This window comes from Vidua macroura, chromosome 10 (assembly GCF_024509145.1).
Source record: "Vidua macroura isolate BioBank_ID:100142 chromosome 10, ASM2450914v1, whole genome shotgun sequence".
Taxonomy (NCBI): domain Eukaryota; kingdom Metazoa; phylum Chordata; class Aves; order Passeriformes; family Viduidae; genus Vidua; species Vidua macroura.
Window position 1 is genome coordinate 21516661 of NC_071580.1, and position 27881 is coordinate 21544541.

At 44.6% G+C, this 27881-nt stretch overlaps 1 protein-coding gene across 4 annotated transcripts in view; it reads right to left on the reverse strand.

Annotated features, from left to right (window-relative positions):
• PAK2 (p21 (RAC1) activated kinase 2) overlaps positions 1 to 26964 on the reverse strand; it is a 42808-nt gene extending 15844 nt beyond the window's left edge. For 2 of the 4 annotated variants that reach the window (XM_053986935.1, XM_053986939.1), the window contains exons 1-4: positions 26843 to 26964; positions 6160 to 6370; positions 1042 to 1142; positions 421 to 571 (exon numbers count right to left, since the gene is read on the reverse strand). In XM_053986935.1, coding sequence (XP_053842910.1) covers positions 421 to 571; positions 1042 to 1142; positions 6160 to 6346 — 439 coding nt within the window. In that variant the 5' untranslated portion in view covers positions 6347 to 6370; positions 26843 to 26964. Of the gene's footprint in view, positions 1 to 420; positions 572 to 1041; positions 1143 to 6159; positions 6371 to 24315; positions 24335 to 26271; positions 26295 to 26842 lie in introns of those variants that run through there. The other 2 variants (XM_053986937.1, XM_053986938.1) reach the window with 2 other exon arrangements.
• Between the last annotated feature and the right edge of the window lie 917 nt (positions 26965 to 27881).

Consider the following 27881-nt stretch of genomic DNA (forward strand, 5'->3'; position numbering starts at 1 on the left):
AAAACTGCACCTGTCTGTGGGACAGTCCTTCTCTCAGCCCTCTATCTAGGAGTCACAAATTATTCTGTATTGCTGATGTTCCCAGCTGGTGACATCAAGGTCAGAGACAGCTGTGAGGAGCAAGGCCTCCAGCACAAAACCAGCTCATCCCAGTCCCAGAGCTTGATAAACACAGCCCATTCAAGCTCATTTTGGCTGCTATTCTGAATGATCCAGTTCCCTTTCTTCCTCTCTCCACTTAAAACAGGAAATTAACTGGACAACGCCAGTTTCCAGTCAGTTTTAAATCCATCTTTGTATATTTGTGCCTCATTGAAATGCACCTTGATTTTAGCACTTGAACCTGATTTATCACTTTGACATAAAGGAAGACTGTGCTCCAAATTCCCAGCTCCAGTGTCTTGCACATTTGGCTCTCACCTGGAGCAGAAAAACTCAGGTATTTCTGTTTTGCTGTGTCTTTGGAGTCGTAGAATTTCAGCACATCTAGTACCGCCTGGGGGTTTTTCTTCTGTTCTAGCTTGGTGATATTTGAGGTCTGAAGCAACCGAGCCCATTGTTCTGGCATTCCCTGAAAAAACAGGGGATTTAAAGCAGCCTTTTTGTATTTTTTTTTTGAAAGCAAAACAAATTTTTTCCCTCTCTAAAAGCATAACATGCACAGCCTTAAGCACACGAGCCAGTAGGATGGGGAGCCAAAGGTGGAAACAGATCAGAGGACACAACTCCTCCAGGTATGCTGGGCCAGATGTGAGGAGTGGCAACACAAAACCACTCAACAGATCCAGTGTTACCCACTAAAGAAAGCAAACTGAAGAGGGTTTGTCAGGGAGGGCTCTCCCAGGTGACGCAAAGCATCAGATGTGACACTGGCATTGCAGAAGCACTAACAGGTCACAGTCTGCTGTACAAACACAAAGGAAAAACAGTTCCTCGGTAGAAACAAAGAATAAATTGCACTTTATTTTAAAGCTCTGCCTTGGCTTCACTGCAGCACGACCCATGGTGTTTCCTGAGCTGCTCCAAGGGGGGAATACTCACAGTGAACTCTCCAGTAACAGCATCAAAGCCAACATGGATGGTATGTTCAAAATCTGACGGTGGGGAGATTTCTGGCCTTTCCTTTTCCTTCTTCTTGCTTCCTGAAAAAGACATTCAAAGATCTCAATGTTAAAAAGAAATTCTTCCCTGTGAGGGTGCTGAGGCTCTGGCACAGGGTGCCCAGAGCAGCTGTGGCTGTCCCTGGATCCCTGGAAGTGTCCAAGGCCAGGTTGGACAGAGCTTGGAGCAACCTGGGATAGTGGAAGGTGTCCCTGCCCTCGGGAGGGGTGGAACTGGATGGGCTCTAACATCCCTTCCAACCCAAACTGTGCTGAGATCCTGTAATTCCTTGTTCCATTCAAATAATTTATACTGTGGCAGCAAGAAAATAAGAGATTAAGAGCACCAGAGTGCCCTGCTGAGCATATGAAAACTAAACATATTAAATGTTTACAATGCAAAAAAGGACATTTTAATATAGATTAAGAACAGCAGAAAAGACAACTTCAGTTCAACCTCAAGTTCACCCTAAAGACACTTATAACTCAGTTGCCTCACTGCTTCAATTCAAGGTAATTAATGCAAACTAGGACTTCCTGTGATGAAGATAAGAGTTTATAGCCTCAGAGCAATTACCTAATTTAAATTAAAGGTGGGGGGAAGCATAATAACTACCAGAAGCAGGAACAAATAATTAGAAGGACCACGTGCACAATCCAACCTGGAGTCAATTGAATTTATAAGATATTTTCTAACACCTAGGGCTTTGGATTTTTGTTTGTTTGTTTTGGGAGTTTTCAGGTCGTGGCTCGGGGGTGTTGTTTTATTTTAATTTAATTTTTCTGCTTTGTTTCTAAATTCACCTTAAAAGTCCTGCTGTTTGAGTACAGAAAAAGCAGGTAAACCAGCACTCTCCTGGTTACTACATAGCAAGCAAAGATGGTGCTGCAGGAATCCATCTGAAATCCCCTCGTGCTGGGAAGGGAAGCACGGGGAGCGAGGACAATACTCCCGAACGAAAAGCCATGTGGGCTGCCTCCAGCTGAACAATGGCATGGAAAGACACGGCTGTTATAAACAGGATATCTTTAATATGGCTGCACAGGGCAGAGCCAAAAAGCAAACAGGCTGTCAGACATCCCATTAACAGCACAGGAGAAACTCGCTGCTGTGAAAACCAAGGGAAGCACCATTTCTGCCCTATTCCTTGCAGTTTTTTATGTGGAAGCAAGGGAGAAAATGTATATAAAGTTGTATTTCTCAGGAAGGCTCCTGTTTGGGAGCACTTGACACACAGTGGACAGGAGCTGGTGCTCAAGCCCTTCAGCATGTGCTGGGTAAATAATCCCACTCCTTCCAAAAATACACAGATCCCATGAGTCGGCAAGGCAAGGAGACTAAAACCCATTGCTCTGCCCACAGGAACAGCAGAGCAGCACTTCAAACAAACAGTCCCAGCCAGAGGCAAGCCCGGTGAGTCATGTGCTGGCAGGACATCCTCGAGCTCCGAGAACAAGGCCACGCTGAGGCCACGCTGCCTCCCGGCCCCAGGACTGAAACGGGAATCTCTCAGTGCAGGGCAACGCTCCTTCCCAACTGCACACGGTGGTTATTCTGCTGACATGGGTGAGCCCCAAAGAGCAAAGGAGAACATGAGAAGCTACCACAGGTTGGTGGCTGCACGCCAAGAGAGACTCCAGCCCTCTTAGGGTGCTGAAGGTGGCAGGTCTGGGTGCTGTCAGCTCAGTGCAGTGCTCTGTGTCTGGAAGAAGTTCTGCCTTACCCGTTCAGTCCTGCAGAAATGGCTGTTTGACCATTTTATTATGGTCATGGGACCCAGAATTTGGCCCTCAGCCCTACAGAGACACACAGGCACTTTGGAAGGATTTGGCAAGCTGGAGAAAGGCTCTGTCTGATTAAGAAGGTGCCTCAAATACAACCAGACTCTTCCCCAAGTGAAGCCACAGGCACTCAGCAAGGTGTCAGCCTCGGTACTTCTCAGGGCAAAGCCATCCTCAGGCTGCCCTTGCTTCCCACCGACCAAATTCCATACACAAGGCAAGAAACACAGCTGTTTCCCAACAGCTGGAGGCAGCAGGCAGCTGACTCCAGATGTGCACCTGGAGTTGCTGAGCTCCAGCTGAACCACACCAAAATGTGCCCCTGAGCACGTGACATGCAGGATCTGGGTGATGCCCTCAGCACCTCCTTCAATACTCTCTGCTCAAACATTTCTGGTTTTAGGGGACTATTTTAAAGCTTTCCAAAACCACACAGAAGTTCCTTTCACTTCAGAAGTCAGGCCAAGAAAATTCATGGCAATAAAGTACTCTAGTAAGAAGATGACTATCACTTCATTTATCCTAAACAATGGAAGCAGGGGGAGAAAAACTTCCATGACTGGTGATTAAATAATCCCTTCAAACCCTTAGGATTATTTCAGCACAGAACTAGCTCAGACTTGGGACAGAAACTGTGTAATTGCTAAATCTCTTCATCTGCAAGTCCCCCAAAGCACAAGAACCTCCCAAGAGAGGATCCAGGAGTAGATGAGGCTGGCCAGGAGAGACCTTGCAAAATCATATGGACAGAGATGTGCAGACAAAGCCAAACATTCCTGGATTTTTTCATTTTCTGAAAAGGAAAACTGAACATTTCTGTAGAGATTTGTTAAACTTACACACTGCCTGGAGACCTTTTTCCCATGACAAAATTTCTACCCCAGGTTGACAGATGATTTTGCATCTAGTCCCAATGTATTTTTTAAATCTGAGCATGAAGTTAATATTTCTGTAAAGCTTCCCAGCAGCTGAATTTAAAGAAAAGAAGGATTTAAATGGGCATTTCTGGGGAGGGTGGGTCCCAGCCATGCTAATGAACAAAACAACTAACATCTGACTATTGTGCGAGTGCCAGAAAGACACTGTGCCCACTTCTGCTCTGCTTACATTCAACAGCCAGCTTTGCAGACTTGAGGCCCAAAATCCCTTCTTTGGATATTTATATTAGCCTTGCTGCAGGTCATGCAATTGACAAGTTTCTTCCAAATTAAAAAAATACAACTTCCAGATAGTTTCTCTAATTTGGGTAATTCAATTTCCATTTTTCCTAATATCTTGCCATGCAGGATAGCCTGCTTTTCTTTCAGGAGGACGCTACTTCAACTACTTTTCAACATCTAGAAAACACAAACTGACACTCATTTCCTCTAAAACGTAGTTTTCTCAGCAGAAATTCTTTCTCCTACTCTCAGTTCACAGCACAAAGTATCAGTATGTAGATGCTAAATAAATATGCAGATTAATTTGCCTAAATTTGGTACTTGTCACTATCTAGAGTGGTCTGAATAACTGTCAAAGAACTCCAAAGCAACTTGAGATGAGCCAATACAACTTTAGATAATTCTTCAACCACCTCCCCATTCCAGCAACGAACAAACCCACCATCAAAATCAAAAGAGAAAATGTCCATGGAGAAAAAAAGGTGTCATAGAATGTCACAAAGCTCTCCAGCTGTATATGCATCCATAATTCATTTGTTACTAATTCAGAGCAAGGAAAACCTTCCTTAATTTGGGGTTTATGTTCTGCTTCAAAAGGGCTCAAATGCTCTGATGAGCCACCAGTGCAACAGCAATAAAGACAAGTGCCATCCCAGCTCCTAAACTGTTCTCCTTGCCTGAAGATGGACAGATTTGATCCTTCCATGAAATTTCCTTGCAGAACTCACCGTGACAAATTCTGGGTATTTCCTTGTGGGACCAACAACAACATGGTCAAACAGCCATTTCTGCAGGACTGAAGGGGTAAGGCAGAACTTCCTCCAGACACAAAGCACTGCACTGAGCTGACAGCACCCAGACCTGCCACCTTCAGCACCCTAAGAGGGCTGGAGTCTCTCTTGGCGTGCAGCCACCAACCTGTGGCAGCTTCTCATGTTCTCCTTACAGACTTTGCTCTTTGGGGCTCACCCATGTCAGCAGAAAGACCACCACTGCTACTGCTGTAGCCCAGCCACAGACAGGCTATTTCACAATAAATGACCTTGTGAAATAACTATTCTGCCTCCAGAAGCTACACTGGGCAAATCCTTCCATCCTCCAAAAAACGAAACACACCTACTGTTGAGAGCAGAAAGCCAGATCTTGGGAACAGAGGGAAACCTGTCCCTCTGGGTTTGATCTCCAGGGAGAGGCAGGCTGTGGAGCTGCTCACACAGCTGAGAGAGAGTGAAAACCAGCCCTGGGGAAAACACTCAGCTAAGAGAATAATCAACCAGAGGGGCAGAACCTCTTCAAACAACCAAACCTGTGTGAGCATGACTGAACCAGTCCTGCCCAGCACACCAGCAGCAAGGCACGGGGAGCCAAGAGCACAGAAGGCATCGAGAGCAGCAGGGTCCTCTCCAAGGTGCATATCAAAAGTAATGTTAACCATCAGCTTAATAAAATGCTTAGCAGATGCAGGTCAGGCTTAAGTCCCTGTGCAGTTTTACCATCTCAGATGTTAGGAGGTGTTTCTATCTATGTACTGTTTTGTTGTACATGGACACATGTTCTGGAGAGCCAGGATAAAGAACTCCACTGCTGTACACGCACTCCCCGTACAGAAAAGAGGACAAACAACACACAAGTACAGTCTAGTATTCATTATAGCATTTTTTTTCTCAGAAATAATCTTTTTTACAGCAACCCAGGTTTATCTCCACTAGTAATCAATCCTAACAGTGCAGTTCTACAGACAAAAATATGTAACTTCTGAGTTTTCCTTCATGCAACTGCACCTGCACTACTATTTCTTTACTGACTTTTTTTTCTCCTCAAGGTGCCACATAAATGACCACCAACATGAAATAACTTCCAAACCAGCTGGGTGCTCAGTTTGAACCAGAAATCTGCATCTAAGTAACATGATTCCCAGGAATGCCAAACATTGATTAGGGTTGTTTGGAAATGCATTACTTCAAGCTGGGCAGCAAACAGGGGGTGGTTTTCCAATCCCCTACACTTGGACTAGGGGATTTAGATGGTAGGCTGGATTCTACCACCTAAAGCACTACCAAAACTTACAAGGAGAGTAAAGGAACACAAGTAGGAGTGGAAAAAGGAAGGCATCTTACCTTTTTCATTGCTATAGAATATGGAGATGATTTTATGCCTGGGTTTCCTCTCTTCTGGGACAGAGGGCAGGGGTTTAAAGCTGTTGTTGGTCACCAACTGGTCTTTGCCCCCTGCACTGAAGATAGCGCTGCTCATCCGGACAGGAGGGGCGGGGGGCTTGTCTTCCAGTTCTCCGTTGTCAGACATGGTTCTCAATAGCTAGGGGAAGCCCTGGAAGAGAAAAAAGTGTGATCTGAACACAGGAAAAGAGCATGGAGTACATGAAGGTACCATTCCTTCTGCTGGCAGAGGGGAAGGAGGCGTGAATTCAGCTCTGAGGAACGCAGACACTGCCACCTCCACCAAAGGAAGCAAATCCCTTCCTCATTCCCACTTCTGGGCCACCCATTCATTTGTGCCAGCAGCAGCATTTGTGGGATGGAGTGACAAACATTTCCAGTGATAAAAGCAATCCAGACCAGATGAACAATTCCCAGATCTGTTTCTCTGTTCACACAAAGGGCTTAAGTACAACATCCTTTGGGGGTAGCTCTAGTCTAAAAAGCTTCACGCTCTAGTACCAAACAGCTTTAAAAGCCTTAGATGCTTTCCTTCTTGTCATTTATCAGACAAGACCTTGGGGACAAAGGAACAACTTATGTCTGTAAGCCATTATTCATCACACTATCCACATTAAGTCGCACTCAAAACATCTCTACCCAAAGCACACTGCCTACATTAAAGAGCTCAGCGCTGAGATCCACAGGATCCACTTCTGAATGAGGCTTGCGTTGCTTCCCCACTTGCTGCCAAACTTTCTCCACTTGCAGAAAATAACATATAGTATCACCACAATCCTCTTTGAATCCTCAACAAAAACATGAGCGAAAACAGGGACAAACAGCTGCTAGAGCTGCAACCACAGCACAATAAAACATCTACGTGACACATTCCCCATTCAGAAAGATCTCTGATAGCATTTCCTCCCTCCTTGTAGTATTTCAGGGATTTTTTTTCTGATCACCAGGAAACAGGCAGCCTCTCTGCTACAGAGCAAAGAGCACAAAGAAAGATGTACAGAAAATACTTCTCAATGATAGGTAACAAACAGTAACAAACATACCCTCAATTCATCTGTTTACTCAAATGACAAGCTACCTCTTTGGGACAGGAGCCAACACATCTTTGTGTTGACTTCCTTCTCCTCTCACAACAGTTGGAGAGGGAAATGGGAATTTCATTGGGAAATGAATGGCCTCCTGGTGCCCACCAGCTTCCCATCTCAAGGCATGACTCAGTGTCATTCACAAGAGCCACAGCAAGGCAGTGCCATCCCCTCTCAATTACTGTGCTCCCAACAACACAACACCTGCATCCTGCCCAGCAGCAGAACTAAAACAACATGGGCTGTCATCCCCTGGCATTTCACAGCGTGGCTGAATGCTGCCAAATCCCAGCAGAGAGACACAAGTCAGGCCAGCAGCCTGGACTGGAGCAGCACTCTGGTTTATGTTGTGAAGCTCGAGGAGATTAACATTAATTACCCCCATAAATGACCACGAAAGAACGTAATTTCTGGAATAAATCATCAGAGGCACAAATAGCACAATGTTCTGGCAGAGCAGTAGAAACTGGACATGTGCTGGTTGCTCCAGGACTTGGAGGCCAGGAGGAAGAGCACTCCAAGCTGTGCAGCACCCACCTACACAGCCCTGCCTTGGAGCCCTTCTCTGCTGATGGAATTACAAACAGACCTGCCACCTGAACGTGGCTGCAGGGATGCAGCTGTGAATCGGGCACTGATTTCCCAACACTCTTCCAAATCCACTTACTGGTTGCTCTTTCAGGTGTTGCAAGTTATCCGCAAGATTGTCCCCTTGTGGGACAAAAATTAAGTATCCTACAACCCAACAGCAGGCCTGAGCAGCCAACCCATGGGGATTTTAATTCCAAAAGCTTCCCTTACAAGACACTGCAGCAAGGACATGCCACCCATTTGAGATGTATAAATCAAATAAGGTATTTGCTTTATAAAAATCCATATATACAATAGATTCACCGAATCAAACTGATATATTGATATATATGTATATATTCCTATACATATATATTTATATATACAGATATAAACTGAAGTCAAGTTTGGAGTGATGGTAATACAGGGAACCATAAAATATATCCCTTCTGTTAATCAAACCTCAGAAAAGAGGTGGATATAGGATCCTTAGGTATCCAAATGGGGACAGGTAAAACAAAAAAAAAAATTCTTCTTTGCAACAAATGCAATCAGACAGACAAATAAACCACAGCAGGTAAATAAGTGCACCACATAACTTGAATGTCAAAATGGTACACTGGGCAAAGAAAACAACACCATGAGTGGCCTTTTGTATTTTTCTAAAGCAAACCCTATTATTTCCTCCATCTGTGCAGTTTTTCTGAACTGTCTGATAAGAGCAAGAGCAGGATGTAAGGATAAACAATTCACCTGCATCTGAAACTGGACAATAACAGACTTGGGATTCCAAACTCACAGTAATTCCGCACACACTCCCTTAGAGAGGTCAGTCACTAAATTAACAACACTGCCATATGGTATTCAGGCTACAAATTTTAAAAAAATTAAAAAAAAAAAAAAAAAACCACACCAAAAAACCCAGTCAACTGCACTTCTGCTGATGTAATTTTAAAATAAAATTCTCACTCTAGTAAAAATCCTTCATTTTCAGTGACAAGCAGCTCACATACTCAGTCTTGATCCAAAACAAATTATTCCTTACTATCTTGTGTGCTCAAGAGAAGAGACTGTGAAGTAACAAGCTGGAAGCAAGGATATGGAAATCTAAATCTATTTCAGGAGAAAATCTGTGCTTCAAGGAACTGGTGTAGTGCATGTGAGCAGAACCCTGAGAGCTGCAGCTCTGATCAGCTGCTGACTGTTCCAAGCACTCACACAGATCCTTGACCTCGCTCAAAGTACAGCCCAGGAACTCCACAGCAGGAAAATAACCTGTGGGGCTGGTGGAGCAAACTGGAGTGACAGAAAGAGCTCAGGCACCAGCTTCCCACCTCAAGGACTGGCTCCAGCACCAAAACCCTTCCAGCTCACTAACTCTGTGGTCTAGGAAAACCTCAGCTTCAAGGAAAAATTTAAACTGTGATTTACTTAACAAGACATGGTAGAATTTCTGAGTGGCCATTTCAAAGATCATTAATAAAATAAAGTGCTGAATTCAAACCCAGTTTGCACAAAGGCCCATTTCAAAGCTTTGAATTCATCATTTAAATAAATTACAACAGATCCACTCATGCCAAGCATGTCATGAAGCACAGTTCTGATTCTTCACTCATCATGGGAAGTGAAAAATCAGTAATTTTGTCCAGGTTCAAATCCAAATAGACCTCTTTCTTCTGCACTCAGCTGAAGAAGAGAGCAGTTCCCCTCTCCTTTTTCCTTATCCTGCTTTCATCATGCAAGGAAAGTTTCCACTTTCCACGGTGGCAGGAAGTATTTGGAAATGGCTACAGAGGTTTGGCATTATGGGCAATGCCTGGAGCAGAGATTGAAAAATGGAAAAAAAAAAAATTTAAAGAGTGCAAATACCCCCCCCCCCCCAAGCTCTGTTTGTGCTCTCTCAGCCTCCAAAGAGGAGAAGGAGCCTGTTCATATCACTGCAGCCAGACGGAATCACTCCTGGCCTGCATCCTCCCATCACCCACGTGCCTGCCCTGGTGATTTGCAGGGAATTGCAAAGACATGGGGAAATTTTTTCCAGTGCCTGCCAGGAATCTGTAATTCAGCAAAGGGGATGTCAGGCTCGTATTTCTCTGACACAATCAGACAACACGAGTAATAGTGGGTTTTTTAGCTTGGCTGAAAGACATCTACTAAAATAGTTAACCTGAATTTGAGCAACCTCACAAAAGTATGCTAAAGGTAACACATGGAAGAGGGATTCACTTTCATCTTTGCCAGTGAAGGAAATACCAGTAATAATAATAATGTATTCAAGCACATCTGCAGCTCTCTCACAATCACTACTCACACTACATTTAGTACAAGAACTAGAAAGCAATGGATTGAACCACAGAGACGAGCTGAGAAGCTGCAAATAACACTTAACTACAGCCTTCAGACAGATACAGTCCCACCACAGGACACAACTGCAGCCCTTTACACTCCCAAAAAGACAGACAAAAAAAAAGCTAAAAGATTTTCTCCCCACACTTCTGCTGCTTAACCCACAAAACACATTCACAGGTGCCAGTGCTGGTGACCACAGGGCTCTGATTCTCAGTCCCCAGCCCCAGTACATGACACTCCTCCCTCCTTTTGACAAAGGTTTCTTGCTCTGCACTGAAGCAGTGAAAACTAAGTGATCTCTCCATCCTACACAGCCAAAGAACATATGTGCTCTTCTACAGAGGCAGCAGTGAGCAACCAGCAGGGTTTGGAGACCACCAGAGCTTGGAGACCTGGTACCAGGTTCCTCACAACTGCAACTCCTCTCTCCCATCAAAAAATTTAGCTTGGAAATGATCTGTCAGATCCTCGAGTCCAACAGTTAACTCAGCACCACTAACCTTTCCAGCTTTGCCCAGAGAGGCTGAGGCAAGTCAAGCACAGAGAGCTCCTTGTGTGGTTTAACCCACCTCCCGTCCCTCCCAGCCCCTGAAGGGACCTGCCCACCACCTTCACATGCGCCAAGTTTCATTTTTACAATCTACATCCTGCTGCTCACTGTCTTTCCTCTTTTGGGGATGGAAAAGGCCCAAAAGTCCATGGTCATGGCCAGGTCACAGGAGAGAGACAGGTTCCTGTCACTGCCCCTGGTGGGAAAACACCCAGAGAAACGTAACCCTGCCAGCGAGTAAAAGCTGAAGTGAGGCTTGGGCAGTGCTTTCAGAAAGCTGACAAACACACACTGCTGCAGCACGTCAGAATGCTTTGGCTTTGACTTGCCCTTTTTTGTTGCTTGTCCCCCCCCAGTTCCCCTTGTGTGTGCATAAAGCTGGGCTGCTTCCTGAAGGACTTCCTAAGCACGGCCCTTGTGCCAGCCCCAGCTCCCTCGTGACAGGGATGGAGCCTGACACGCACTCCCATCCCAGCTGAAGCTCTGTGCTGCTGTTCAGCCGCCCTGATTCTGGAAAAGGACAAACGTTTTTCTTCTCCAACTTGCTTGCAGACAAGGAAAGGAAATAAAAGGAAAATTGAATAAAAGGATGAAAGGAAATAAACAAATTAGAAGCCAATCATTCTGCTATAGTGCACACTCACATTTTCCCTGGAGCACTTGTATTTGAGCAGATTCAGTTTTAAATCCGGATTACAGTGCACACACGTGAGCCTTACAAAGCCCTGAGCAGGGGTAGGAAGATGGCACCGTGTGCCAAACCAAACAGCTGCTGTAGAAAGTTCTCACACCACAATGACCTGAATTTGTCTTCTTAAGATGTTCAAATGAATGTATTTGAGCAGTCTAGGCTGCACCTGTATTTCACTGCCTGGGATGCGATACAAGACTACATCAGGCTACTGCTTGGAAAAAGAAACCAAAACAAAACACATCCAGATTAGAGCTGCTTGATAACATGTCCCTAAATTCCTTCTCCTGGCACACAATACTGTGCTTTACATTGCCACTGATCTCTGAGGAGCCAGAGCTGAATCAGTGTAATACATGAAATCTGTCACAGGAGCCTCAGGGAGCTGCAAACTGAACTCAGCTCTTCAGTGCAGGTAAATATTACTCAGCTCATTTACTATCAGCAGCAAAACACAGAAGGAGCAGCACAAACATCACATTTAAGTCCATTTGGCATGACTGACAGAAAAGGAGTAACAAATTTGAGGCTAGTAAGGCATTAAGAAAGAACCACTTTGCTTTTGATATGGCACTACAGCTGCAGGATACTTTTGGGACAACACCTGCAACACTTGGGCCATGCACACAGCTTGAAGGCAATGCAGGAACACTGTCTGTGGCCTGACAGAAAGAACTGAAGAAAAGAGAACAGGCCAAAAATGAAGGAAGGGCTGCTGGTGGGTGCAGTCCCTGCAGAGGACACCAGGGTTCCACTGCAGCATCTCCAGGCAGCAGCTTCACCACTTCCCCAGGGGCCTCATGGGGCCACCGGCAACACTTGTCACTGCATCCGACACAGCCACAACCAGAGCAGAGGAAAAGAGCAAAGGAGATGTCCGGGAAACAAATCTCCAAGGCAGAAGGTGTCATGTGAAAAAGAGCACAGAGCCATAAGAACAATACAAGAGCTAGGGTGTGATGCTCCAAGGAAAGACTGGCGTGACAAGGCAGATTTAAGATAGTCATGTCCCACTCTTGCTTTATATTATAAAAATCCTTGCTGAAAATGCCTGGAGACTCGTTCCCATCCCCCCCAGGCCTCCAGTGGTTTTGGTAGTTTGCTTAAACACAGCCTCCCCACACCACCGCCTCCTAATACCTGAAAATCACCATACTGGAAGAGAGAAGACTTGATGCCTCATTATTCTGGAAAAGAGGTGCAGTTTTAAAGTGGAGATTGGAGAGCTGCTTACTTCATCAGAGATTCGATTTTCTTAGATCAAACAGATTTTGGAGTCCAAAAGCACAATGAAAAATCTCCATGGGTATTCTTCTTTTCTCCCTGCCCCCCTCCTTTTTTTTCAAAGGCTCCTGTTGAGCAATAGATTTCCTGTGATTAGCTCACTTAGTGCTGATTATAGCTCACTTCCTCCCAGGGATTAGCAGAAAGCAGCTTTCTGACAAGTTTTTATTCAGATGGTGCTACCTAGCCACAGCTTCCTGCCCCATCACTAACAGCCTCCTAGTTCAGCGGCTCAACAGCTTGAAATTATTTCACTGCTGCAGAAAAATTCACAAAACCAGCACATCTCAGACTGTCTTCTCCATGAAAAACAAAACAAGTCTTTTGGGATGTCTAGCTTTCCAACTTGAAGCATTTGGATCCACAAGATTTATTTAGTCAGATCCAAAAAGGAGTTTTTTGGAACAGAATGAAACTACCTTCAGAGACTGAAAATACTTATCTCATCATTTCAACTGAGAAAACCGTGCAAAAAAAACCAGCAGAGGCAGACAAAGAATTGCTTTCTTGCAGATTTGGCAAACATAGTCCTAGATCTTCTGCCTGCCAAGAGAGGACTCGTGCAAAAGCACGGACAAGAGTAACTGTGATAGTGGCCAGGAAGAGCCAGCGGGATAATCTGTTCCACCTACGGTTATTGGAAACACCCGTGGATGCTCCAAGGCAGCGCTCGGAGCCATCCCTCCTCTGGAAAAGCAGGTACCAGCTTCCAGGGGATGTGCTGGAACCTCTCCTTCCAGCTTTAGGGGGTCGCAGAAAAGAGGATTTGGTCAATGCCAAACCACACACCCGTGAAAATCAAGTTATTTTTATTTAGCTTTTCTTTACATGGAGCGTAGAGGAACCTACGCTAACCTAAAATACACCCAACAAGCTCAGATTCCCCAATTTACAACCACAAACAGGCAAGACACTCATCCTTCAAATGATGCAGTTGAGAGAACAGCTGGAAAAAAAAAAACAGAAATAAAAAATATCTGAGCCAAACCAATTTGTCATTAAGATTTACAAAGGGGACACAGTAACCAAACCAACTACTATGAAGTTTGTAAATAGGTCAGGTCCCTCCTTGCCTCTTCCCTTTACTGCTACAGGTGGCAGAGGAAACACATAATATTCCCACTCTTAACGAGGGTGTAGGAGAACCTCAGCCTGATTTAGCAAAATCTGACTGGATGATACACAGAAAATACCCAGCTAAATTCTTTCCAATTTGTCTTTTTCCAACCTATTAATTTCCTTAGGATTTTTGCTGAGTCACACAAACAGAAGGAAAACAGCACAAATAACTGCTGTTAATTGCCAAGTGATAAAGAGATTTAGGGGAAAAAAGAAGATAAAAATCACAGTTGAGTAGACAGAATAAAAAAAGCAGAGAGGAAATTATCTTTAGCACAGAAGAAGGAATAGCCAAAACTGTAATAAATGTGCTTATCATGAACTGCATTACACAAGACAAATATCCTATTGAGGAGTATTTGAAAGGGTTCCTAAGGTTTCCTAAAGGAAAATATTCTTCAAACCCATTGCCAAAGTCCATTACAACCTGGAGCAATTATTGACTCCATAAGGCACTGAGCAGATGTGCAAAGTCTTGCACCAAAAATGAGAGACCAGGCTGCAAAAATGTCATTTTTGAAATCAAAAAGGGATCTCAGTCTTTTGGGGAGGCTCCTGACTGAAGAAAATAAACAGCGAAAATCTGAGTTGGCCCAGATGTGCAAGAGTCCTGGTAAAACCCATTAGTAATAGCAAATTTAAGAAAATTAACAATATTTGGCTCACTAAATATTGGGGCCACCTGTAAGCTGTGATTCATCTTCACTTTGTCCCTTGAACCCTGCAGAGCACTCAACGCCCACCCGAGTCATCATTTCTGCTTCATGAAATAAATGTGGCTCTGCTGAACTGTGGTGGCATTTCACCAGCAGCAAACCAGGAACCTCTTCTCTGCTTTATTGCCTCTGAAAGACCTCAAACATCACAGGTGACAGCACCAGATGAGCCTCAGAAGTGACTTCCCAACTGCCTTGATTTCCCATTTCCCCCAAGTTTAGGCAGGAAAACTCACTTTGGAAGGCAGCTGATGGGAGCAGCACACAGAAACAAGCCAGAGGGATGTGCTGATGGACACAAATGCCCGTTCCCACCTTTCTCTGAGGCAGCACAGAGGTCTAAGGAGCATGGTGGAGGAGGAGGAATGAAATCAAGAGGGATCCAAGGGATCCATTCCACCCTCTGCCGCAGGGCTGGGGAGTTGCTGCCTACCCACCAAATTCCGACTACGCTCCCTTTTATCCAGCCTGCAGCCAGAGTTTTCCTTCAAGGAACCCTTGTGCAAAGATGCAGAATGATAACACGTGCTCCAAGGTGTTTGAACCAGCCTGTTCAGTGCTGAACAAGGAAATTATCCTTCTCCTGCCTACTGAAAATCCTGAGTCAACTAAAGGCAGACAAGGCAGCCGGCGGCGGGCGCAGCGCATGCAAATCTGTGAGTCAGGGTGTTTGTGCTTACTCATATTTCACCACCCAGCAGACACTTTTCAGCCTTTATTTTTATAGCTGAGGTTTTCTAAAGATCAAAGGAAAATAGGGAAAGGGGCAAGTACGGAAAGTTTACAAGAAAATTAAAAAAAAAAAAAAAAAAAGAAAAGGTCTGCATCTCATCGTTGAGATTCTCTCTTAATTAAAGCTGACATTTACAGGCAGGGAGGGACCACACATTCCAGAGCAAAAGTTATTTGACTAAAGGCTGCCCTGCACGAGACACCTGTACAGCTTGGTGCATTTCTGTGTTTATAAGAGCATTTCCAGCTCTTTAACCTGGAGATTCACCATGCAGCAGAGCTCTAAAAACCTCAGGCTGCTGGCAAAGTGCCAAAGGGTCACCAGTAACGCCAACACAGAACAAAAGCGCTTTGTTGTTTTTTTTTTTTTAACCTCCAGAAATATTATTGGGCAATGGTAAGACAAGGCCATGGCTTCCCCATCCAGATTAGAGGTAACTGGAAAAAGAAGAGGTAACATGAAGTGTTTATGAGGGTGGCAGAACCAGAAACAATCCAAGGTTAAGGGATCTGGCACTCCCCCATCACACTGGTAGAGCTCTCAAATGTCAGCTAAGGGAAAAAGGAATAATAAGGGAGAAGACAAAGGGGAAAGATGAAACATCTCCCTCCAGAAGAGCTCTCTTTTTCACAGACGCTCAGAACAGAGCTCTTTGTTTCTCTCTAGTGGCTGCCCAAGTCCTGCTCCAACCACAGTAACCAGTGGATAGTGGGAACTTCAGCTCAGCAGAGCAGTCCTGGGGCCAAACCTTGATTCTTCTTACAGGAGTGCCAACCTGCCACAAAATGCCACAGGGGGAAATCCCAAGGGACACCAGTAAAGCTGCTGATCATACAGCCACAGTCCCTGGGACAGGTTCACCAGTTTGCTGAAACCCCCGCAAGACACAAGCTCAAGATGCTTCCTTTCTCCTATCACACTGGACACAAACCCTGCAGAGAGAGAGCAAAGGCTTCAACAAATCAAAGACAGGAGATGAAAATACCAAAAGCACTTGAGCATGGCAAAAACAAGCCACTCCAGAGATGGCTCTGGTGGACACAGATTATTTCCCAAGTGTATTCCAGCAGCACCACACAGAAACTAGAGACATTTCTCCTGGGAGAGCTATATTCCATTTGTGTCACAACAGACTACACTGACTTCTTCACACATGGAAACTCCTACAGGACTAGGGTTCCCTGCAGCATCCCATTCCTGCACCAGGAAGTTCACTGCTGATAGCTGGGAAAGCTGTTTGTGGAAGGGACCATAAAGCTCAGCTCATTCTATCCCCACCATGAGCAGGGACACCTTCCACTATCCCAGGTTGCTCCAAGCCCTGTCCAACCTGGCCTTGGACACTTCCAGGGTTGGGGCAGCCACAGCTTCTCTGGGCAGCCTGTGCCAGGGCCTCAGCACCCTCCCACGGAAGAACTTCTTCGCAATATCCCATCTAAACCTCTCCTCTTTTATTCTAAAACCATTCCCTGCTGTACTGTGTAAAAAGCCTCGCCCCCTTTTTTATAATCCCACTTTGGACACTGACGGGTCTCCCCTGGAGCCTCCTCTGGGGTGGAGACCCCCTGCTCTCCCAGCCTGTGTCCAGAGCAGAGAAGCTCCAGCTCCTTGGAGCATCTCCACAGTCTCCTCTGGACTTACTTTAACAGGTCCATGTTTCTTCTGCTGAGGACTCCAGAGCGGGATGCATTATTCCCAGTGGGATCTTTTCATTAGATAAGAATGCAACACACTCAGGAAGCATCACCCCAATATTTCCCTGCCAACAGCAGCTCAGGAAGAAATCAGATCTTAGCAAAATACTCTCAGAGCTTGGAACCACGCTCACACTTGTGCCACAGCATCTGCACAGGCGTGTCAGGACTGTCACATCTTCCTTACGCTGGTGAGGTTTGAAGTTTTACAGATTTTATACAAGGACACAATCCCTTATTTTGTTTTTTCTTGGCATGTTTGAGTCTATTAGGAGAGGTGAAGTACCTAGATGAGGTATCCAACCAATTCTGTAGCCAGCGCACAGCACCCCAGGCAACTCCCTCCCCATTATTTCAAGACAAAATAAACAGCACAAAAAGTACAAAGCACAGCTGCCACAAATTCAAATTATCCTGAATACTCAGATACAAATCTGAACACTAGACCTGGATTCCTCAACAGAAAAACTAAATCCTGTAATAATGTTTTCCTTAAAAAAGGGGGAAATGAGCAAGGCAGAGGTGCTCTGGAAATCACTCGTTGCAGTTCACACCCCAGTGCTCCTGTTGTGGCACTGACAGAGTTTTCCTTGCGTGCTCTTACAGATTTTCTGCTTTAAAATTACTTGCACACATATAAGCAACACATTCACTTAATTTGCTTAATGCAGCAAATTCCCTGAAGTTTGGGGTAATGTTCTTGTATGCCTTTCAGGGAGCCAGAGCACTCATTTGGACACTGGAAATAACAATTTCCACTTAAAATGCTGGCTGCCAGAATGAATTTTTAAACTAACTTTCTGATTTTTCTTTTTTAAGTAATTCCTTGCAAAACTACCTCTCTCCCTCTTCTTGCCCATAAACAGGTTTTTATCTGAAGTGCCAGAAAAACCAAATCCAAACCAACTAGAACTGTACACAGGCTACACAACAAAATATATTAAACAGCCAGAAAAAAAATTGAAGCTATATCATAATTCAATATATATAAATAATTCTTATGCTGATGTGGAAATTGATTTTTACCAAGCCTACAGGACAAGTACAGGAGCCAGTAAGTAGGGAAAAAATATGAAAAGCCCCAAGATTTGTGTTAATATGACTACCCCATACACTGCTCACAATTTGCAAATCAAATGTCTGATAAAAATGCCCCAAACATAGATATTTTAAAAAATGTACAATGCTTTAAACACCAATTGTGAGTGGTTAAACAAATTGAATTTTCAAAGTGATTTAATACATCCCACCATTATTAGTACACTTTGAGGGAGTTACAAGCCATGGCTGTTTATACAGGATACAGTAGCACCACAGCCACAAAAATTTATTGTACAGCTCAAGAATGAAATACTTTAAAAAATAAAAATACAAAATGAAGAACAGTTACCACTTGAATAGACAGAAGGCCTGTGAAAACTACAACCAGGCAGGATAACCAGCACCCTGGGATGCTGAAGAGCTTCCAAAGGAAGATGCCAAGTTAAAATAATATTGAAACAGTTGACAAAACATAATATTGCACTCAGAAAGCTGTAAAAGACTGGGAAAAACCTACTTATATTGTTGTACAAATTCTGAGTTTGACACATAAGCATAGGTAACTGTGCCTGTTCATTAAACAGTGAATGGCATTCCTATAGGCAGAATTAGAAGATTTCAGTGAAATATGACAGAGCAGGAGTAAAGCTCCAGAAAATGCACTTTCACGAGGCTCAGGCATTTACACACCAAAAGAATGCAGCTCTCAGATCTTGCTCTACCTTTTTATCTTGCCCCAATAACAGCTGTGCAATTCTAAAGCAAATGAAGATGTTTGTGAGGGTGAGACTGAGCTCATATAAAACAGACCACCAAGACCAATGTCTGACAGCCACAGAACACAAATTCATTGACAACACGGAGGTGTCTGTCCATGATGTCCTCACACAGACACCACCCCAATTCCAAATTAGAGCTATTTATTTTAATAGAAATAAGAGAGACGGCACTTATCTGAGGGGTCTAATTCCACTGTAAGGGATGCATGATGATAATTATGGAAAAAACATCAGACATCACAGCACTGCCTTCACCTCCAGCCTCACTGAGCCCCCATCACAGGAAGGTGAGGGGAGGCAGCACTAATAATCCATTCCTTCAGCCAGAAGAATACAAACAGCAGCCCAAACAAATCCTGAGCCACATCCCAGCTCCAAAAATCCATTTAACAGAGTCCTCCCACTAAGCTGGTACCCATCACAATGACACTGCAGTCACCACATGGGGCAACTCACTTCACCCAGCACAACAATCTGATGCCTCCCAAATCTTCCTCTTTTTAATTCACAATACCAGTACCTGCTACCAGCAAGGGTGAACACAGAAACAAAGGCATAAAACACTTTTGCTGCAACAAATGAGCATGGAAGGCTTACACTTTGTGTGTTTATGAAAATCCAAATGCATGTATTTTTTAATTTAAAAAAAATTATTCTCTTCATACATTTTATTGTAACTATGGAAGAAGGCCATACCTTTAGAAGTGGTCAGCTTTCCAAGAGTTTGTCATCTAAAGGAAAATTTTCTCAGGTCCTTTCAATTGTTAAAAGAACAGGAAGCAAATTTCAGTAAGCCATTTCAATAGAGTAAAACAGGAGATAAAGATCTCTATTAAACTTGGCAGCAAAGATAGAGCCCACAGAGTATCAGTCTGAGCAGTCCCTTGCCACCAGCCTGTCCCATTGTGCTCACTGGGAAATGGCCCATCATCAGCTACCAGCTGTGGCTGTCCCATCCCTGGAAGTGTCCAAGGCCAGGTTGGACAGGGATGGGAGCAACATGGGACAGTGGGAGGTGTCCCTGCACGTGGCAGGAGGTGGGACTGGATGGGCTTTAAGGTCCCTTCCAACTCAAACCATCCTAGGATTCTACAACCAGGTACGTGTGAGAGCAGAGGCAGCGAGTGAGAAACCAAAAGAAAGCATTGATGGCATCCTCATCTCATTTAGGAATAAATATCATGACCAAAAGAAAGGGACAATAAAGACCTCAAGTGCGGAGGATTACTGACAAATTATTTGACAAAACCTTTCAGGGTTGGGCAGCAAAAGCTGCTTCAGTAGTGCAGGATACATGGTCACTCTTGTTAAGCAGAGCAGCATGGAATGAAGTCACATTTACTTCAAATCTTGACCAAGATACTCAAAACAAAGATTTCTCCAGTTCAGATGTGTTTAAATTTAGAAAGCTGCATCTCACTCTGGTCCATGGGCTTCAGAAGTGCTGAGGAAGTAAAGTGCATCCACCATCAGTCTCTCAGCCAAGCACAAGCAGACATAAAGGTGCTGCCAAAGACTTACAGCCAAAGATCCTCAATCCCAGAGCAAGAAAGATCTCCAAGGAGCCCTGCCCAAAGTGTTACAAAAACTCGAGTTATATAAAACTCAGTGCCAATCATGTGTCTGACAAGTATCTCTTAGCAGCAATGAGGGAATGAGAAAAAAGTAATTTAAATCCTGATGGTGTTCATAAAATTTTTGTTTTGCAGGAGTAACAGTCATCACTACCACGAATTAAACTGAATTAAAAATCATTTCATCTCAGTATTTTCACTTATCCTTCATTCTTTCAGTTTATTCCCTAACCCTTCATTCTAATTCTTTTAAGGCACTAAAACTTTATTATATGAGATGTTCCAAGTTTTAGTCAGATTGATGTGGATGTATAGGTTCACCAAAAGTCTTAACTTCTTCCACAGCAAAACTCCATCCAGGTTTACCAAGACTGAGTACATTTCCTTATGCTGCAAAAAGACTTTCCAGCATGCACACAACAAGCCAAGGAGAATGAGAATTATGCCTCTCAGAAGTAAGATATTTTACAATGGAATAATTTTTAATGAACAAGGAAATAAAAGACATCACAATCACACATTAAAACGCACAGCCCTGCTTGTGAAGAAATCAGCCAAACCAGCTCTACTGAACTCTCCTGAATTTTTATTTTTCATTTCCAGCAGCTACCTGGGAAAATAATCTACATCTAAAAATCTCAACACCAATTCCCTCTAAATATATATATATAAAAATATAAAATCCCTGTAAATAGGCCCAAAAGGGCTGAAAAGCAGTCTTCACAAAAGCAACGAGTCCTCAGCCAACACATACTTTGGTTACTGCGAAATAGCCTCATCCCAAAAATCAGGAGGAGGAACTTGCTTGAACTTCCTGGCTGCAGCAGTCAAGGCTCTCTTTACCACAAAGAATTACTTCCTAAGCTTGGGCACTGGTATCAAAGAGCCTTAGCACGTTGGCATCAGATTAAAATTAACTGTTCTTGCTGCTAAAGAGCTTTGAAAATCCCAGACTCCACTCTTCTCTTTGCTTTTTCCACTTAAGGGGTAGAAGCACAAAATATTTCACACTTGGTGATAATGCCCCAGCTCTGACAAATCAAAGATTTCACATAATTTATTTTTATAGTAGTGACAGCTAGCACTTCACACTTTGAAAATAAAAGGCTGTTTCAAAGCCAAAAATCATTTAACAACATTAGGGACCTATTTGCTACACCACAGAAAATGATGGCGGTATTCTGTGAGATCCTGTTCATTTTGGTGTGTTTGATCTGAAGCAGCATTCCCAAAAGCTCAGCAAACACGTGAAAAAGGCAGGAGGAGCAGAAAGCCAGAAACACTCCCAGGTTGTTACAAAGCATTAGCGTCAGATCACTCAGCACCATTCCCAAGCCAAGTTTAACATCAGGGATTCCTTTTCCAGCAGTCAATTCCCTCTGTGGATCCCCACATGCAGGGACTTTGGGATGACTGGAATTACTGGTTTGGGGCCAGGGGATGGCAAAACCCAAACTGTGGCTGGTGCCACTTGCCCAGGTGGCCCCAAGTAACAAATTCATGGTCACGTATTTTTGTCGAAATTAATGCCAGCAGGTGGATTTAACGTCCTGGTAAAATCTCGAGCACTCAGTTTATTTAACACAAGTATAAAATACCAAGTTTACCTTTTAAGTAATGGTTTCGAATTTTAAAAGTTGCTAACTTTGAAACATTAACCTAATTTACTAAACAACTGGTTGTTTTTCACCATAAAGCAGATAATTCACAAGCTGAAGCCCCTGCCAATGAGCTACTTCCACAAGAGTCTGCCCAGCCAGGTCCTGCCTGGAGCCCAAATCTCCAGATCCCTTTAAACAGCCTTTTGCTGCAGACAGGCTTCAGGGAAAGACACTGTCATTCTTCCAGGTTCTCACTTTACTGGAGACTTTTTCAAGAGGAAATGGGTTAAATATTCAAAGATGACTTTAAAAAGCACCTTCCAGAAGCAGCTTTTTCTTGCTTTTGTCCAGGAGATACCTCTGCTAGCTAAAGCAGTTCTAAAATGACTGTAAATGAAAAACTAATGCAACATAGAGTAGAAAACATCCGATTTCTAAAATAAACCCCACATTATCAGATAACTCTAATTTTACTCCTTAAAGAAGCTGTGGGAAAGCTGACAGCGGGTACACACTGAGTCAAACATCCAGCACCTAAACAGGAAGCAGAAAACTTTAGGGGGGAAAAAAAAGTAGAAGTTGAACTGGAAAAACTTTTCAGTGTATTTCCATTCCTTACTACACCTGCCAGCTGCCCTCACTCTGATTCACATGATGTTAAATCCCTCCCTTAACACTGAGCACCACTTAAATCACACTGACCACTGCCCCAATATGCTGGCTCCTTCCCACAGCTGCTTCTGTGTCAAATCAAATTACAGAATTAAAAAATAGTTAAACCTGTCTTATCAAAGTAACTCCTTTCAAGATGCAAACCAACTTTTGCAAATTAGCTGAGAGAACAGCCCCGACCTAAAATGCAAATATCACTCAGCTTTGGGCTACACCAACACCAGTGCTGGGCTCAGATTTTTTGGGAAACAATGATCTATCAGTTACACAAAGCCCCCAGTATTTCCGTGAGTATTAAAAATATTGTATTTCCCTAGTCAAATGGATTCATTCAAACAATTTTAAACAGCAATACATCATTAGAGACTGAAGTGAAGATTTTTAAAAGCACTTTCAAATTCACAAACAGAAATCAGATATATCCATCTGAGAATTTCAAAATCCACTTGTTTTGCCTGAAGGTAAAGAGCTGCCTCACCAATTTTGGAGCATTTCGATGTACTGTAACATTTAGAGAGCATGAAGAATTCCTACTCTGAATTCACAGTGTATCTAATCAAAATTTATCCCAACAGAAAAAGTGCAACTCAGTTTTAGGTCATCTTCTTAACACTTACATCCCTGCCTGTCAGGTGAGACATTTTCAAAGCCTGGTTAATCCCCATTTCCAGCTGAGAAAATAGAAAGAAGCTGAGAAAACATTAAGATTGATCCACTTAAAAAAACAGCAAGTCAGATAGAGAACAAGAACCAAAACCAGCATTTCCAGCTCTCAGTTGCAGACACTGCCCACTACATCGGTCAAAATACAACCACTGAAGTGTGTATTTTCCCTTTAAAGGAAACAACTTTTAACAGCTTTAGGTCAAATTATGCTCCGAGTTCTCACAAACCCTGAATAGTGAAATAAGCCTGGAACTAAGCGTTGAGCTCCTTTTGCACTTCATACCTAGTGGGTCACTAGGACATTTCTTCTCACCTGAAAGTGTCTACTACCTCCTACCACCTGCATTTAAATGCAAATAAGAGCTTTCAAAAGTCTTATCAAGCTCAAGACACAGGAAAGCACAGCACGGTAAGAATCCTGAGGCCTCCAGGGAACACTGAGGAGTTTCCTTGCTAAAATGAACCAGTGCCCTGCCCAAGGGCTTCTCGTCCTTTGCCCCCAGGTGAGCACTCTGGACTCCTCTCTTCCCCACCTCCTCCTGGGAGCTGGCAGGAGACGCTGCCTCCTCCACGGTGCCTTCCTGGCACTGCCCTTGCCAAGAGGCAGCACCAATCCAGCTCGGCATTAATTGGACTTTCATCTTTCCTGGGAGCCAGCCTGGCAGCTCAGCCTGGCACCCAGCTGACTGGTTATCTCTGGGAGGGCAAGTAGCAACCTTGGCAGTGGCAACCAGGTTCAAGGCACCTGCAAAGGTTCAGTCCCTGGCACTGCCAGGGCTGGCACAAAAACCTCTCCGAGAGGACACTGTGCCCTCCAAGCCCAGGGCCAGACAGTCACATTTCATTCAGATTTATGGAAACTGCATGGACATTGAAAATGGAGCATGGTACAGCCTTGCTGAATTGATCCCAGCCCCAGGATCAATGCTTTGATCGTTCTTCCAGGAAAAGAAGGGAAAGCTCCACAAGCACCTTACTCCTGCCTCTTCCCAGCTGCCAGCAGTGACCAGGATGAATGTAACCCACGGTGCCTGGCTGCTCCTGCCCCCTCCTTCCCCTCGCTCTCCCCATCACCAGGCCTCTGCTTCCATCTCCCCACGGGTGCCTGGGAGCCCCAGCTCCCTCCCAAAGCTGTGTCCCGGTGTGGGAGGCAGGACTTGGAGCTCTGCTGGTGCTGTCCCTGGGCCGGGCCATCCGGAGCAGCCTCTGTGACTCTCGGGCTTGTTTGCAGAACAAAGAGCTGCTTCACAGACACGGCAGGAACTGTGTGTGTTGTGAGCAACGAGAAAACACTGGCACAAACCTCAGAGCACAGAAACCTCCTCACGCACAAAACTGATAAAAGGAGGAAAAACCCAAACAAAACCAACCCAAGACAGATGGGAGGGCTCTGAAGCAGAAGTATCTTACTAATAACACACAGACCTACACTGGGGTCCCTACAGCTTTTCTTGTCACAAGAACAAAACCTGCAGCATCAACCAAAACCCTTAATTATGAAGTCATTTTGAAACCAAAGGTGCTTGAATAATTTCCCCCTTTAAACACAACCAGAATGTTGACCAACAACAACGCAAGTTTTAAAACTTGGGATTTAAAAAGAGTATTAATTTAAAATGTGCCCAAGATTGGAGCTGCCTTACGTGGCTGAAGCATCCACCCACCTACCCCAGCATCCAGCCCAGAGGAGGAGCACGAGCAGGTGCCTGCAGGAATAAACTCCCACTGTTGGTCAAAGGTCCAAGCTGTATCCCAGCACCAATTTCATCCCAGTAAATCTGCCTCTGACAAGCAGCTGCCCAGCAGAGCACAAGCCTCAGATGCACTGAATAAGCTGTGTGGTGATAAAAAGGGCAAAACAGACAGACAGAGCCAATATTCCACAGTTAACGGCCTGGCATTTTTGTTTTAACAACCACCTCTGCACAAAGACCAGCCAAATTCCATATGCAACTTAGCACAGAAAATCCAAGTTACTCTCCCTCAAGCATTTCTGTTCTGCCCTCCAGAACTGCAATATGCAACCAGTAAACTTTAGAGCGAGGTTTCTCCTGCCTCTAAAATACATTAGCCAGAGCATTTTGTTTAAAGTGCTTTTACTATCTCAAAGATTCTACTCAAAAGTTCATAAAACAACGACTTTGCATTTTTGTATTTCTACTTTCCTTCTAATTCATTTCAGTCTGTATTGACCAACCAGTTCCCTGGTAACATATGCCTTAACCAGCCTCCACAATATCCCTGAAAATATAATTACTATTGTCTCTAAAATGAACAAACTGAAGCACAAAGTAGCTAATCCCAGTTTTTTTTAAGGAGATACCACCCCAGGACTCACATTATGAGGACACTCCAACTGCAAAGCAAATCCTAGACTCTCTAGAGCAGGCATTGCTTCAAAAACTACCAAAAAAAAAGGCAAAAGCTGAGAAAGACAGAAACGATGAAAACTTCACAATGTAACATGTTTGAATTGCACCTAACACTGCTACAACTGCAGGACTTCCAAAGCAATGTTTGTATTACATATCCAGACATCGCTGGCCGTAGGGCAGCTCGTGAACTGGTTTATTTTGGCTATAGCAAAGCACACCCTTGCTCCTCGAAAGCAGCTGATGAACTCTCTGCTCCAAAATCAGCCTTTGGGCACTTGCCACACGGACCAGGCTACATGCAGCCTTATTCTCCTCGCTCCCCACTGCCATTAACCTACTAAGAATACATTTAGATCAGATATTGGCAAGAAATTATTCCCTGTGCGGGTGCTGAGGCCCTGGCACAGTCGTCCAGAGAAGCTGCGGCTGCTCCATCCCTGGAAGTGTCCATGGCCAGGTTGGACAGGACTTGGAGCAGCCTGCAAGGTGCAGGTGTCCCTGCCCATGGCAGGGATGGGACTGGATGGGCTTTAAGGTCCCTTCCAACACCAACCATGCTGCGTTTCTGTGATTCTAACCCATCCTGCTTGGCTTTCAGGGGATAAACACAAGAATCAACCGCGGACACAAGGCAGAAACGCAGGCAGCTGTAAAACCCGGCGGGCGCGGAGCCCCCGGAGCAGCAGCAGCAGCAGCAGCAGCTCTTCCCGGCGATGGACGGACGTGGGCCCGCCAACACCCGGGGCCGGCGGGCTCTGACAGCCCGCGGGGCCCGCAGCGCGGCTTTCCCGCACCAGCTCCCAGCGGGGGCCACCCAAGCTGCGCTGCCCCCGCCGTCACCGGGGCTCGCCCGCTGCCCGCGGACCGCAGCGCCCGGCGCGGCGCTCCCGGCAACAGCGGAGGCCGAGGCGGGGCCGCCGGGGCCCGCAGGAAGCGGGGCCGAGCGGCGGGGCCGCGGCCGGGGCGGGCGGGGGCAGCGGGGCCGGGCCGGAGGGAGCGGCGGGGCAGCGAGCGAAGGAGCGAGGGGCGACCCACGGCCCGGGGGCGCCCGCCGCAGGCCCGGCCCGGCCGGGGCCGCACAAAGGGGGGGGGGGGGCGCGGCCGGCAGGTGTGAGCGGACTCACCGGGTGGGGCGGCGCCGCCGCCTCGGCGGACGGACGGAGGGACGGACGGAGCGGGGCTGAGCGGGGCGGCGGCGGCGGCGGGACCGGGAGCCGGCGGGGCGGCGGCGGCGGGGCCGGAGGGGAAGCGGAACCGCCGCGCGTGGCCACAGCCCGCGGGGGCGGGGGCGGGGCGGAGCATTGCCGCGGGGGCACCGCCCGCCGTGCGCCGGAAGTGTGTCACCGCGGGGCATGACGGGAGTTGTAGTCCACTCCTTCCTGTGGGGAATGTCTTTTACATTATATATAAACTATAATATATAATCTATAAACTATAATATATAATCTATAAACTATGATGATGGTTCTTTATTTATAAATATATATATATATAGGTTCTTTATATCTATATATTTTTTAATATATAAAAATGTTATATTGATGGTTCTTTATTTATATATATATGTATATATATATAGGTTCTTTATATCTATATACATTTTTAATATATAAAAAATTTTATATTTCTATGGACCAGGGTCAGAGAAAAATAAGAGAGCCTGACAGCATTTAAAAATTAATTTTATATATATATAGTACACATGAATAATATTTATATGACGTGTTTTATAATAAATGTTATATATAGCATATTTATCATGTGTGGTATAATCATTTATATTGTATCTATAAAATACATATATTTAATGTATATATGTGATATAATATACAATACATCTTGTATATAATTCACGCTATGCATAATATATTACATATAATAAATGTTGTAACATTTATTATATACTACGTCTAAAATATAAATAGCATTTATTATGTCATATGTAATAGATATTGTTTTATTATATATGTTAAATATAAATTATATGTCTAACATTTCTCTTTTTCTAGGCTATTTGGATCTCTTCTTTTTCTCTGGCTGTGGACAACAACCACCTGCAGGGGGAAAAGTCCACCACCCTAAAAAATCCAGCTTCCATCTAAAGTGCCTTCAGTAGGAGCCAGCTGGGAAAGCAGTGCCCTCAAGGCTTCTCCCCCAAAACTC